Source organism: Thermobia domestica, chromosome 9 (genome assembly GCF_964235325.1).
Source record: "Thermobia domestica chromosome 9, izTheDome1.hap1.1, whole genome shotgun sequence".
NCBI lineage: Eukaryota > Metazoa > Arthropoda > Insecta > Zygentoma > Lepismatidae > Thermobia > Thermobia domestica.
Window position 1 is genome coordinate 148,050,428 of NC_137462.1, and position 16,644 is coordinate 148,067,071.

Genomic DNA, 16,644 nt, shown 5'->3' on the forward strand with positions numbered 1-16,644 from the left:
TCTCATATAGACTCGGTGCTGAACGGGAAGCAAAATTCTAATCCTAAAAACTAATGTTAGAATTATAGTTTTCAGGATTGTTTGTATTAGTGCATTAACATGGAAGCTTAGTATGTGATTCCATGTGTATCGTCACCAATAGACCCAATCATTTCATGTATTTTTGATACATACAAACAGAAGAAATATTGGATAATGTAATATTGGAACATACGAGTTGATACATATAACACAGTTATTGCTATTATGCAAGTAAAAAGTTTTTTTTCATAAGTACTACTTCGTGTTACATGTCACCTTCTCTTCATTCTGTTTTCAAGGATTCTAGATTAACCACAAAAGAATCGAGATAAGTATTATATAATATCCTTATGATTGTTCGGCGTGTTAGAAAGATCATTTTGCACGCGTATTGTCAGTATACAATTGGAAACCTTGCATTCATAACGCAGTGTTTCTATCTATGCGTATATTTCTTCATTTTGCAAATTTCGCGGAAACCAAGTGCCAATTATATTGGATGCAAAAATAAAATAGTATTGCTTAACTAATATTACGCATTTATCTCTGCTTTCACATAGATTGGGTATATATTAGTATTATCTAGATACGAATGGTATACACAGCAACCTACGCACACATATGTAGATTGAATATTCATACATACATGTATGCCAAATACATAGATGTGAATGCCATGTGGTCCTAGAAACCGGAATGATTATACTATATTTTTCCATACTAGATCAAGGCAATGAAGACAATTTTATTATTTATATGCGGTTCTGGTTTATGTTCTCTTTTCTACTTTGGTTTCCCTATTTTCCTATTCTCCCAAAACTCTCTGTCAATCACCCGTACTGTACACTTTGGTACTCTATACCTTCAAGTTGAATTCACGGTGTGGAAGGATTTGACAATCCCACTTTAAACTATGTTTCATCTTATACAGAATGTATAGCAAACAACGTTAAAACAATTTAAGTTATAAATGAATGGCGGACATTGGAGCAACAGTAGTAACCAACAATATAGTCTAGCTTGACCAAAGTGCTATCCTTTTCCAGCTTAAGCGCAAATCATGTAACAATTCCGCATCCGATATATTTTGAAAATATACCTATTATTGAACACAAAAATGCCAGAAAAAATATACTTCACGTGAGGGGGGGGGGCTAGGACGAGGAGGGGAAGCCAAAATTTTATCTCCGTACTCATTGCAGGTAGAGCATCTGAATATATTTTATTTTGTTCGTATAATAGGCTTATACAATTTAATTGTACTGCATTTTTCAGCTAAATATAATGATTTTCTTGTTATTTTCATTTTTACTCAGTATTGGTTGTGTGTGACGTCAGGTTTTTAGCCACAGATTCTTTACAAGATCTAATTCGGAAAAATGTTTCCTCTACAAGTTTTTCGTACTTTTATGATCTTTCGAACAATGTATACTTATATTAGTGTAGGACTAATAGTGCCTAAGTTATAAACTACTTTATTTTGTTGTGTGCAAAACTGATCACGGCGCGGACCAAGAGTTACATTCCCACAAAAGGTAGCTATTAGCAGCTGATGGTGATTAATATCTATCTATCTAGGTAGCTAGCTAAATATCTATAATCTTGTCTGCCTACCAGTATATAATCCTGATGATTAAGTACTTCTCTAATCTAATTAAAATATCCATTTTTAATATCAAATGAGGGGCTTTTTCAAATATAACCCATCTTCGAAACACAAAACTTCTCTGAAGAATGAAAAGATAGTTTTCTCTAGTACACACTATAAGAAATTCTGCAAATCTATTCCTTTATACGTATCTCTGATACCTTCTAAAACATACAAAAACATGCAGCTATCTATTCATTTTCCTGAAAACATCTTGTTTTGACAAGAGCTGCTTTTGTTACCAGTCCTTCGATTTATGTAGTACAGCGGGGGACACTTCTAAATGGTACACCTTAGCCGCAAATCTCCATATGGCTGTACCATTTAGAAGTGTCCCCCGCTGTACAGTGGCACTGAACGAAATAGAGCAGAAACCAGATTTCAAAATTCCCTTCACCTCAGTATTTCACAAGGACAATAATAATAATAATAATAATAATAATAATAATAATAATAATAATAATAATAATAATAATAATAATAATAATAATAATAATAATAATAATAATAATAATAATAATAATATATGAAAACTCTTAATTGATCCAATCATTATAACATTATTGACAAATAACGTGTGTAAGTGTTTAAAGGCGTTTGTATTCTGTCCTTTTTCTTTCATTATATTTGCTACATTGCCTTGAAGTAATGTGTTTAAGTTATTATATACAACACAATTGTTTTAGAAATTTGTGAGCAATACTTTAATATATATATTAAGTAATTTTTGCCAGTTTCGCTATTATAGATGGAGAATTTAAAATTAGAAACGAAATTTCATCATATATATATAATCATTATTTATCATGTTCGTGTCATGAGTGCTGGCATTCTATTGTAGTCGCCTTGTTCACAGATAATTCTAGGTTAGATTTTTAGAAGAAAAATGTCCGTTATAGTAGGCAACAGTGTAAAAGCTTCCTCTACAGGACCGTATATATAAGGTGATATAATTATAGATCTTCCTCTTACACACACCCGGTATTCAAGCACGGAAGTATATACATTTTACAAAAGCAAATTCAACATGAAGATCCAATTTTTCGTTATTTGCACATTTCTCTTCTTAGCAGTTTACTGTAATGTAAGTATCATTTAGAATTCTTTCACTGAATCAATATATATATATATATATATATATATATATATATATAATAAAAGTAAGTTGGTTTATCCATGCCAGCCACAAAGGTTCCGAAACCAAGACAAGGAGCCCTATGGGAGTTATTTAGTATTGTAGCCCTGTATCTTTCATCCATGAAGAAGGTTTCGGTTTGGACCAGCAGGGGTTGTAGAGGGAGAAAATGCCCTAGCAATGATGTTACTGTGCTAAAAAAGAAGTTAAATTTTAACTCAATGCGTGCATTTCTTTATTTTCAATTCGAATGTTACTTTTCTTTCTATACAAATCATTATTGATCGAATATTCCAGAATGTTCTAGAATTACCAACAATCTTGAAAAGTGTTACAAAGTGTTATAGAAGTTTCCCAAAGGCTCGAAAATCTTCTAGAATTTTCAGGATGCTCTAGAACATTCTAGAATGATCCAGGATGTTCTAGAATGTTCCAGAATGTTCGAAATTGTTGTATAATGTGCCAGCATGTTATATTATTTTCCTATAGGTTCGAAAATGTTCTAGAATGTGCACCACTACTAAGGTACACGTTAAGAGTACGGGGTTATTTTATTAAAGTTTACAAGTATCATTACGATTATGCTCAAGTTCTTCTCAACCTATTTAATGTTTTGAAAGGAAAAACTGCGGTTACATCTAGATGATGGGAGAGAGACAAAAAGTTAAATACATGTCAGTTCCATCTTTAAATTACTTAATGCTCTTTGGCACCAATGTGCTCAAATAGCACCAAAGAAAGTTAACAGCCAACGATTTACCGGAGTCTGAGCCATTACATTTATTTACAAGTTTGTTTAAAAGAAGAAGATATAATGTCTACAGACATCGTTGAAAAAACAATGATGGTATCAGAATGATCACAAAGTGACTAAAATGCGTTTATAAGAAATGAATTACTCTCTATGAATTGGAAATTAAATATATCACAGGGAAACTTTTAAAATATAAGATCGAATCAAGGAAAAGTGAAATTGCCAGACATTTAATTGTATGCAAGTGATATGTTTAAAACGTAACAAGTGAAAGTAAATTGCTAAAGGCAAAACTTAGTGAACAGTGTATTAAATGGAATTATTCCGGAGTTTCTGAAGTCATGTAATGAAAGAATTCTGGGAGAGGCATTTCCAATGGTGTTAGTCGAATTTTTCCATTCTTGCAACACGTTCCTGGTGATTCTCTACTGAATTTCTTGGCACAACAGAAGTTACAGACTGGATCCATTTTACCAATGATAACGTGTTTGTGTTTGTTATACTTTTTAGTGGGATTATAACGCAATGCCTCACCTGACAAACTATGATCTCTATTTTTTCTGTTTCGGAGTTTGGTATAGAAATAAATGAAAATGTAAATCAATTTATATGGCTCAAACTCTCGGCAAAAGGACGGATGAATCACTCTCACTCCACTTTCATTGAAATGTGTATCCTAGAGGGGAAGGCGAGTTAAAATATATTTCAGGAACCCATTCTTCCCGTGCGGGAACGGACATTTCAGCTAGTTAAAAATAAATAAAAGAGTATTCCCTTAGTATAACTCAACTTTATTTGTATGATATTAATTATTTGATTAGTGAAATTCAATCATAGGAGAATGAATATAAAGGAAACTTTACTTTTATATACATATTCTCATAAATTCAGAAATCTGATGTACCAGATCCTCATTATTACGACAAATTATGTTCACATGTATTTAAAGATTGTTTGCTTGTACTGTTTCCTCTTTCTTAACCCATTGATATAATCAGGTCAATATTTTGTGTTTCGTATGTAATAAACAGAAATTTTAATAATTTTATTTTAGTGATTTATTCTTCAAATCAAGTTAAATGTCTCTTGCATCATTAAATACACATTTTGCTTTTAAATGCGAAACTTTCAGTATCTAATAATGATATTTAATTTAACTAATACGCACGACTAATTTTGAAGAAGCAGCGGACATTAAAGTGACTCGAAGAACAATACAAATTCCAGTTCGTTTGAAAGCACGCAGAAAAATAGTTCCCCATGCAAATTAATGTGATGAAAATCGAAGATGAGGTTGCCACCTAGAACCGTTAAGAAAATTGTTAGAATGAAATTTTAGAATGAATTTTTTAGAATGGAATTTTAATTCACTCATAAATCAACATTTTCCCCAAAGGCGAGACAGTGGATAGAAATGAGGAAAACTTCATGTTAGCAAACGAAAATGGCATATTACCTCGTATAATCTCTCTTCATAATTAATCACATACAAATAAGGATATATTATCTAACATACTAATTATAGACCGAAGGTCTTTTTTCAGAGCTAGAAATTGTGACAAATGTAACAAAATAAATTCTCAAACGCTTTAAACCAACCCTAGTCAAAGTTGTTCAAAGAATAATATACAAAAATTAACTTTAATTTTCTTTTACCTAAATATCCACATTTGACTCCCATATAGAGCATGTGAAACAAATATTTGACAACTATATTGAGTGAATGTTGGAACTTTATATTTGAAACTGATTGATTGTTTCAAGAATTCAATCCATATAAATGCTTCTGGGGAAAAAATTACTTAATAGAGTTTACGTTAGCGATGTACAGTTGGGTGGACGTTTCAAGAAGGGCTTAGAGAAGAAATTAAGAATTGATACATTTATATCTAACGTTTTCAAATAATTTGCAAATGGATTTTAGAGTTAACTGGAATGGAAAATACTGTATTCGTATTCTAAAGTATAAAGAACAATCACATAATTTTAACTTTTCTGTATATTTAAAAACTACAACTGGTACGTAGAGCCCTGTCTGTGTTAAGATACAATTTAGGCACTTTACTGTGAATTTCAGATCAACATACTATAAAGGTAACCAAGAAAGTTCTGTCGCTTTATCTGGAGGTTTGTGTTCCATTGGCCCTCACACTGTGAGTTGAATACAAATGTAGATAAGTTGAAGGTGAATTGTTGGTGTTAGTATGTCCAACATGCTAAATAGTTGTGGCAGTTCAATTATATTGTGAACTTGCTTAAGGACAGAGTGAACATTGGACCTGCACAGAGCGTCATAAGGGCTTGTATGCTCCACGAGTTCAAACTGGGGTCAAACGCCTCTAGAGCGACGCAGAAGATATGCCAGGCCTTTGGTGAGGGAGTCGTGCCGGAAGATCAACTCATGTACAAAATGATCTTCAGGCAGCAATTGGGGCGAACAGATTCCAGATATGTGAGGTGCTGGGACTACAGTTCAATGTGAGTGGAGAAACCATTCGATAGCAGCTCCATCAGTTGGGAACCATGCAAGTTGGGTCGATGTGTCCCACATGATTTGACTCCGGCTAGAAGGCAACTTGAGCAGAGATCTGTGTTTGTTTGTTGTCTCGTCTGAGGAAGGAGCCATTTTTGAACAGGTTGTTGACATGTGGCGAGAAGTAGGCCCTGTACAAAGCTTCACGGCACCATCGTCATTGGTTAGCATCCCATGAACTGGATCCAAATCAGCCGAAACCAGAAGATCCTCCTGTGTGTTTGGTGGACTCCTCGCGGCATCATGCAAAACTGCTGCCAACTGGTCAGAGCATCAATGCAACTGTGTACTTTCAGCAGTTGAGCTGTGTTCAAGAAAGACTTATAATCCTGGATCAAGCACTTGTGAATCGCAAAGTGGTCCTCCTGTTACAGAACAACCCTAAGCTTTACGTGGCTAGGATGATCCGGGGCAAGATTCTACGCCTTGGATGAAAAAACTATTGCATCCGCTTTACTCACCGGACATTGCACCGTCCGATTATGACCTGTTCCATTTCTTGGACAATCACGTTAGAGGTCGCCAGTTAAAATCCTTTGTAGAGGTGCAAAATGCATTTGATACCTTTTTCTCTTGCCGATCCACCAAGTTCTACGTTGAAGGAATCCATGGCCTTCCATTACGTTGGGAGAAGATCGTTGATGCTGTTGGGTACTATTTTTGATCTTCTAGTTACGTCTTAAATGACATAGCGATGTTCGGAGGTGGAGGGTACAAAAGCGACATAACTTTTGGTTACCGTTATTATGAAACAAGTTAAAAAACTAACAGAAGAAATACGTGTGTAATCACTAGTGAGTGAATTATTCACATATTATTTGGCAAATTATTTTATAAGTATAATCATGAATAAATGCTCTTTACTAAAGCTTATATTTAGCATACGCTTTCTGAGCCAGTAACCCAGGTGAAAGTTACATGGCTTGGATTTCACGTTAAGGTATAGATTAGTATATCATATATCCATGATATATACGCTGGAAGCTACAGCAACCAAGCAATCATGGATAAAACTTCAGTACTTCTAGTAATGCTTTTTACTACAAACAGAGAGCAAATTAAAGGAATTATCTTATTTTGTTTACACTTGTATAAGCATTACATGTAAGTATGAAAAGAAAGGTTGGAACTATCCGACTTCGAAATCCGCTTACCTTACAATGAATTTTAATCACCGATATGATATTATTAGTAAGTTCAACCTCGTTTACTAGTCGGTGTTGTTCGTTATAACCTCGAAGTTGGTGATATATTATTAATTAAGGTAATCAAATTCATTGTAAAACATAGAGTGTTTGTTCTTTCATTATTAACTCTCTCTCGTAGTCAAATATTAATTAGGTGGTTTGATAATTATTCAAAGTTATTGTAACTTCAATTTAATAAGTTAAAAAATTAAGAAATAACGAATTAATTTAGATTTGACTATCTGTTCCTGCGTACCCAATAATCAGAAATTGATATTTTTAAAAGTGCTTCAGAGAAACGAATCATATTATTATTTCTTTTTCAGTTCCAAGAAGAGTAAAATACGAATTTATTCTTAAAATTTTATTTTATTGAAATGTGTATTAACCATATTTTCTTTTAAAAAAATACGATTTATTGCTGTATTGACGAAATATGATTTTCCATATACACACGAAGCAATATTAACGCTCATATAAATATTAAGGATATTACTAATTTTTATTCTCATTGTATTCTTTGTTTCTGTCAAATATTTATTTGAAACTAAAGAGTTAATACAACATTTATTCTTGTGTTCGAGTGTAAAGCCTCTTAATGAAGACAAGGGTCGTAATATTTATATTTATAAATACCCTCACTGATCTCTTTCATCCTTAAAATTTCTACACACTATTTGAGTTGTAGATAAAATGCCATTGAATAAATTTTAATTGGGATTTAGAAACTTTGAAGTTCTGAATCTCGTTTTGTATATTTCGTGCGACTTAAGTATTGAAATTGAACTATATTTATATAAGATAATAAAATTAAAACTACACAAAAATGAATTTATCATTAGAACGAGGATAAAAAAAATGAATTGAAATTACTTGGAACTGACTGAACGACTTTATATTATGGAAAGCTAACTGAATAGTACATACAATATTGGAAAATGTATAGTGGGAAATATATATTCGCCGATAACTTCGTGGGCAACTTCGAAAGCCTTTCAAACGAAAGAATCTGACTCCGATATTTAGGCCTTAATGTTTTGTACTCAAACTATACTAACTTACTTTTCATGAAAAAAAGCTTTCGGTACATCGCAAGTCTCATACAAAAATTTCCGAGAAGGATTCTTAACACAGTTAGTAATATTTTAGTCATAGTCATAGTTTATTATGGTCAAACAAGTAAATATACAAGGCACTTGCGAAAGCTAAATGACCCTTCAAATATAACAGCATAAAGGAAAATAATTACTATCCTATTTTTCCTCGACTTGATCATACTCTGTATCCATAGCTAACATCGCTTGTTCACTGCCCATTCAAAACATTTCATATGATAAACCGCCTTGTACTCATTCCAGCTAATTTCTGGGCTACAAATGTGGCGTGTTTGCTAAACAGCCGAAAGCATTTTGCCTCAAGATTCAATTACATTCCGACTTGTCTGTTTCCGCTGCATATTAATGGAATACAGGGATTCTTACAGGGTGTCTTTGCATTGACAGAGCGTTGTTTGTTTATTACCGAGCATTTATGAACTCTGCCTTTTGCCTGCCCGCTCTAACTCTGTTTTACACAGAACACAAACACGTGTGATTCATTTTCCTTATTTAACAACTCTCAAACATTGTGCTACTTCATCCGCACTCTATCTAGCTTCTCAATCATACATTTCAATTACAGCTGTGTCGAAGTCATAGAGTTAAGGTTAATAGTCGCCATATTCGGGGCGTAGTGATATCAAGTACTGTAAGTCATCAATGATACACAACAATAACACAGTAGTAAGAGAGCGTAAGGATACACTATCAGGATTATGATCGCAGTCTATTGGAACACATATTTGTGATGCAGGCATCTATGCATCAAAGAAACATGCCAAAATCGTAGCCCATAGGATTACCTATATATAGTTAGTGTTGCCACTAGACGAGCCCTTTTCATGTCTCGTCTCGTCTCGACAACGAGCAAACACTTCGAGACGAGATCTGTCTATTATTTGAGAGACGAGACACGCGACAGTGTTGTAAGGAGACGAGTTTCGACAGCCCCAATATCCCGTCTCGTCTAGTAGCAATACTACCCAGTTGTATAAAGCAAAGGCTAACGTAAGAAATCCGGGACGGTAGTTACGCAGGCTTGTTCGGGTCACGACTAGCATATAGTCGGTTTTCCATTCATTTTTATCACGAGTTTTCTCTCGTAATGTTCTACGAGACGACTCGACACCAGGCATAGGCTTCGAGATAAAGACACGAGACGACACTAGCAACTCATATGTGCGACAAGAGTGTTTCACGCAACGAGATGAGACTACACCAAAGGTTTCGTCTTATTTTCACACTAACTATATATAGGTAACGCTATGGCCTATGATTTTGACACGTTTTTTTAAAGCATACATGCCTGCATTACACTGATGTGTTCCAATAGACCGTGATCATAGGCCTGATAGTGTATCCTTACGTTCTCTTAATATTGTGTTACTATTGTGTTACTTAACATTGATGACTTACAGTACTTGATATCACTACGCCGGGAATATGGCGACTTTTAACGTTAACTATATTACTTCTACAAAGGTGTAATGGAAATGTATGACTGAGAAGCCAGACAGAGTGCGTAACTAGATGCGGGTGTCCCGGGGCAGACCACCCCAACATCTTCTCGCCTCAATTGCTTGAAAACCTCAAATTTGAGTCTACTTTTATTTATTTATTTATTTATTTATTTTTGCATTATGCTATACTTGTCATGTAGTTCAAACTAAGCAAGAGAAAAATATATCGCAGTCTTCACGTTTTCGAGATATGCGCATGCGCACAATTATTTGCGCATTACGTCAGTTCTGCGCAGGTGCAGACAATTCATGTATCTACTATCATGTATCTACTATGGATTGCAAAGTTTGCTTGTTTTCCGTGGAGCCGTTTCCGAGATATCATGACAAATGTCGTCTTCAATGAATCGATTGTATCTCAGAAACTGCAGCTTTTTCGACAAATTCCTGCTAGTTACACTACTTTTGTAAAGTGTCCTATTAGTCTACCAAGTTTCATCAAAATCGGTTGTTGTGGCCCAGACACCTTATGGATGTATCAGAAGCCCATTCTTCAAAGAGTGTTGTTGCTGCACTGTTTAGTAGTTGCTGCACAGTAAGAAATAGTTTTTTCTTACTATTTTGATATAAATAAATAAAAATAAATTAAGAATATTTCGAAAAAAATTGCCAGTTAACCTATTTTCCGAAAGAAACAAAGTACGCTTTGATTTATTTTCAGTCTAGTATATAAAGCTAAGTGCCAAGTTTGAAGAAAATCCTATGAGGAGAAACACTTGGGAAGCCATCTCTTTTACACTTTCACTTTTTGGACTTGATGGGGTTTTGCGCAATCTTGCGATCCCAAAATCTTCATATCTTCATGGGAAGAATCTTGTAAAATAAATAATATATAATTGTACATAAGTTAATAATTGGATCTACACCATAAATAATTTCATTATTTGTTTCAGTAACAGAAAGCATCAAATTTAGTATTTACCATACTGTTAATAGATTGCGTAAGAATTTTATTGTAAAATGTTAATACGCTTTCAGTGCATGTAGTTATAGATCTAATTACTGATGAGCAGTAATTCTCTCATTTTGATTTGCCATGTTATGTAGCAATCTTTAAACTGATCGAATTAAGGGTATGAGAGCCACAATTTACAAATCTTCTGAGGATATATCACCAAAGAGCTCCCTCATGGCCATATAGTTACTGTACTCATATTTGCCGTGGGATATTTTGATTCCTTTCTGAATGGAAGTCATGTTGTTTGGATTCCATGTTAACTTGTAGTTTCATGTCTCGTATAGTCTTGCTGGATAAAAGGACTCTTAACTTTAATCTACCACCGGAGTTCCACTATTACAACACGTTTATCAACCACATTTTGTTTGAACTGCAATGCCGATGGGTTTATAAACAAATCATCTGAGTTAAATATGTGCAATTAAAGTTCTGTACAACACACTTACACTATTATGTGTAAAAATTACAGCGCAATGGTGGCACATTTCAGTGGTAAAATTTATACCACAGACTTCTTATATAAATTGAGAAGAAATAATGACAATTTCAGAACTTTACAATGAAGCCTCCACGTCCAATAATTACAGACTGTGTATAAACTGTCATCGAATCAAGCATATGTGTCGTATGTGTTTCGAAGGATCGCCTGTCATCCTTCTTGTATACGAGTCTACAGCACATCGACAATACCAGATGAAAATCAATGCCAAAAAGTATGTTAATCATCTATATCCTCCACATACAGAGCAACGAAGCAATTAATTACACTTATTTTCCGAAGAATGATTTCACAACCCTGGACACATGAGGTCTGGCATTTTATAAAGAAGGAATGAGGCATCGAAATGTATGAAAATAATACAAAACAGGATTTCTAGATTGATATAAGGACATAGGCCTCTAGCATTTTCGTAATTTAACAGCTCCTGTGACATTGCCTTTAATGTGTAGCACTCAAGGTCACCTGTTATACGCAATTCTAGTATGAAAGTTTTTCGATTCTGTATAGATGGAAGCAAATGTACAGGTATGCAGTTCAGAGTCGACCACACAGCATCAAACCACAGACATTGACAAGTCAACGTCCGTTAAAGTGTCGAACATTGAGGTCACAGTGTGAGTGACGGTGTACTGTCCGCCAGGACTAAATATTAAAGATGTGTATGATCTCACATTATACGGCCCGTTGTACTATTATAGATGCATGCGATTTTCCTATGTATAGTCAATTGCTTCCATCTACTTGTACTAATTTTGCATTAGGAGAAGCTATCTTCCCGTAAGCTTAGCTTGTGGTCCCATTTGAACTCACTCGTTTGTTTATATTGCGCCCTTTTACAGCGACCAAGTATGGAGATGTCAGACGTTTCATGTTCGTCTCTCCATACTTCGCTGCCTGACACTACGTAAAATCTCTCTTTGTCATACACTGGACCCAGAGAGTGCTGAGTAAACTCAAGAAACTTCCCTCTTGTAACTTTGGAAGAATTTCTGTCATTAATTCCTGGTGTAGCAAATTTCACCAACATAAGATTGCTAAATTAAAATAAACTTCAATAATGACCTTTCATGGTAGTTCAGATCATATATATATATATATATATATATATATATATATATATATATATATATATATATATATATATATATATATATATATATATATATATATACAAAAAACATAGATTCACACGTGTGATGGTAGGTAAGAGATTAAAGTAATTTCTTCCATTCTTTCTAGTTTATTATGCTATCTGTCCGACTATGTGTTGTAAGGATAATTCGACAATTAACTATATTAACGTATGCCAACGTATTGGATCGAAATCCGGACGTCGACATACACGATTATATCCACACTTAGCTCATTATAATAATAAACGTGTTAGCATGAGGGTATTTGAGTGCAACCTTATAGCGTACTTGACCATTTAATTTAGGTGGAGCAATAATTTGTTAAAACGGATAGGTTTAATTGGTTAAATAAAATCGAGAGATATCAGATAAAATAATTACCCAAAACTAGTGCTGTGGCCTTATGGCAAAAAATAATAATGACTGTCATATTAAATTAGGAGTTAAATTTTGATGTGAATGAAATTGGTAATGAACTCGAATAATAGAAGCGTTTTATTAATTCGTAACTAGCATGTACTCACCTAGTTTTAATCGGAGACGAATTAAGAGGTCGAACTTCTTCTGTGATGGTCACTTCAAAACTCTCTCGAGTTAACTACTCTTTTTGTACACATGCCATTTCTTCCTAGTTTTTGGTAGCGTCATTTCTTCCGCTTACAATTACATTTTCAAAAATTTCCTCATGACTCGAAGAAGGAAGTGTTTGTTATTGAGTTGACACATTGCTGCATAACATAAGTTATATTTCCTATTGAAGGAATGTTTTTTATCCAGACATAGTTTTGAGCTGTTACTAGACTTCCTTAATTGCTCCTCACATGTGAACGACTTAACAACACCAGAGTGGGAATTAAGTTTTTATTTTCATTTAAATATGAAAATTTACAAAATATGAATTTCAATGTTAATAAAATATAATTTACCCTTTACCAATTAACTTTAGTCATATTACAATATTTTCTTCCTATAGGAAGATGAAGGTGAACAAGGAGAAGGAGGTGGGATTTTCAAGCAATGTGCCGAAGAGAATGAAGTAACGAAAGGTACATACTCGAAATTTATTACGATACATAAATTATCAGTTGTCAACCTGCTACTAATATGAATTAATATTGAAGTACGGTGAGACATAGTTGTTTTCAGGTGATGTAGGGTATTTGCAGAAGCACCAATAAACTTCGAGAAATCAAGAGAAACATGAAAAGCTTTTTAAAGCATGGTTAATGTGAACGTAATTTCATTAATGAACAAGTGGATATCGAAAGTATATTAGTTTTCAGTTAAAAATTTATTAATATTGGGTTAACTTACCTCTTACTTTCTTGTTTTATTTGAGACTAGCTATGTAAGAAATCTCTATTTCATATATAGATATAGATATAATATCTTTTTTTTTATCTTCAGATGATTTCCAGAAATTTAAGGAGTCTGGTGAGGCAGAAGAAAAGCTGAAGGTAAGAATGGAAATCGTGCACATTCTTCAGATACAATGATAATGGTACAAAAGAACTATCCATGATAGCTACAAGGAACGAAAAACAAAATAATCTTTGTAAAAACAAATCTTGAACATGGTAATATTTCATTTTGAATATATATATATATATATATATATATATATATATATATATATATATATATATATATATATATATATATAATTATTATAATAAGGTAAATGAACCGATTGTCGTCATGTTAAGCTAGATGTTGCATAAAAGTAACTCTTTTCATAAACATGTTGCAAATAACATTTTTTAAAAAAATACTCATGCTCAAAGAATAGCTTGATAAGGCTAATTTGTTTCACGGCTAGTTATGGTGAACAAATTAGAGATGAGAACAACTCTTAGTTTGCCCCATAAGTTGTCATCAAAATTTTGACATGTTCTAAAAGTAGCCACATGACTGTACAAGGTGGGCCGGAAGTGGGCGTACCGCCCTTTAGTTTCATCAGTATAGTGTTAGTTATGGTAGAATCTGTACATAGTTATCTTGAAGTCATAAGAGTCATAAACATTGGTATGATCACCATCCATAACGCAACAAATAAGAAACGTTCGATATCACACAACGCAGGAATTACGAGCAGCTGTGGAACACGCATTTACCCTCGTGATTCCGGAGTATGTCTGCAAAACATCTGCGAGAACTTGGTGCAGAATTCTTCTGTGTTACGATGTGGATAGTGATCATACCGATATTTATGTTTTTATGACTTTTAAGACCTAAAGGTAACTGTGTAAAGACATTCTACCATAACTAACACTATACTGTTCAAACTAAAGGGTGATACGTCCATTTCCGGACCACCTATAGTTGTCACTCTAACTGCTTGAACATTTTTTCATAAAAACGTTGAGAACTAGCGTTCTTCCCATTAAAGATTTATTTTTTGAGAATTCCTAACGTCGTTCAGCTGTTATTTACCTGTTTTCAGACATTTTCTACAATTGAGATTATAATTACATTTACTATATAAAATTTAGTGGGTTTCAAAGTACACTTAATAATATAACAATCTGTCTTTTCTTATTTGCCCTTACTTAATGTCCGAATTTTCTAACAATGACTAATATACAAATGTTTACTAATGCATTAATATGGATGTCATTCATTTATATAAATGCCATCTGACTTTTTGACTTATCGACAGAAGTCTAATTTAGCTCTTTTTCACATTTGCTAAGTGTTTTCTAGATGTACTTTTAACACTGAAGTAATTACACATGTGAAATTGATATATCTAAAAAAAACTTAATACAAGGAACTCAAAGTGCAGTTTTACTCATGAGTTTAAATTCACTATTCAAGTACGTCAACGGCACCACTGTAAATATAATAATGGTCAACACTATTCTTTTTTTTTAATTTTAAGGCTTGGTAAAATTCCTTTGATTTGTGACATATTCACATAAAAGTCTTTACCACCACCAGGAGCGAAAATTTTATTGGTCCCATCAAACAATTTTATTTTTGTAAGACGAACATTATTTCCATTTACACTTAGAATCATACGAAACAAATTTGAATAATGTTGAATTTCCTTTCTTTCTACAATGATTTCAACAAGAGCAAAGGAACCATGTTTACTATTATCTTCACCAACTTCTTAAAGTTCGGCATCATTTTGATCACTTAAATCACTAAATTCAAAGTCGGAAGAATCAGCTGGTTGGAAGATGTCGTCTCCATCTGTTGGTGACGAACTTTTAGACGATATTCTTGTCTTCTTCGAACGTATGCCAGTAGATTTTTCTTTCTCTGCTTTATTCTTAATTCGTAATGCTGCTATTTCTTCTTTCTTCTCTTGTAATGCCATCTTAAGCTTGTCTTTATGCAAGAAATATTCTTGCCAAGTCTTTGAGCTACCCACTGAAGATATTCTTTCTTTTTGTACCCTCTTGGTAATCTTTGCGCTGGACTTGGACCTGCCCAAAACAAAGCACGCTTAAGAATATTCGGCACTGTTTTCTGGAAGATAACTAAATTGATTTACTGTAGAGATACTAGGAATTTGCACAGTTTTATTTGGTGGAGATATATTTCCAGGACTTAAAGTCTTCACATGTTGGCTGAGTATGCTGCTTAGGAGAACGTTTGTCTGTTCCAAAGATCGATACATCTGACTGTTTTCAATATCCAAATAATTATTAATCTTTTTAATCTCCAACCCATGCATCTCCAGCTTCAATAAAAGTTTCCAACTTCTCATATTTCCAATAAACTTCTCAAGTGTCAACAAAGAAGCACGTCTATCCTTGGAAAAACTATGAGGTGCGTTAGAGGATGAAGTAGGTGGAGAAGGAGGAGAAGCAGAATACCTCGAAACGATGTTGTGATAGTGTATTACCAAGGCGTTCCAAAGAAAAATGCCACACATTTTTTAGTGCATGCCTCAAAACGTCTTCATTATTATTTACGCTTAGACTAAGAGCAATTTCCAGCAACATAGTAAAGTCATTTTGGAGATATTTGGGCTTTTCTTTTCGGATATTTGTTTAATACCCTATTCATGTGCAGTTTTATTCCATGAATTTTTAAGTGGTTTGAATACATGTACGTCCATTGGTTATATGATACGAGTAGAGTTTGGAAGGAGAGCTACCAGGATGATATCATAATCTTCATAGATGCGACTAGACTGCATTCT

At 33.7% G+C, this 16,644-nt stretch overlaps 1 protein-coding gene across 2 annotated transcripts in view; it reads left to right on the top strand.

Moving 5' to 3' along the window:
- Positions 1 to 16,644, top strand: part of LOC145694173 (general odorant-binding protein 56h-like) — an 85,010-nt gene that overhangs the window by 35,403 nt on the left and 32,963 nt on the right. Inside the window, exons 1-3 of one of the 2 annotated variants that reach the window (XM_081770289.1) lie at positions 2,655 to 2,753; positions 13,462 to 13,534; positions 13,896 to 13,945. In XM_081770289.1, the coding sequence (XP_081626415.1) occupies positions 2,697 to 2,753; positions 13,462 to 13,534; positions 13,896 to 13,945 (180 nt within the window). In that variant the 5' untranslated portion in view covers positions 2,655 to 2,696. Of the gene's footprint in view, positions 1 to 2,654; positions 2,754 to 13,461; positions 13,535 to 13,895; positions 13,946 to 16,644 lie in introns of those variants that run through there. The other variant, XM_081770290.1, reaches the window with a different exon arrangement.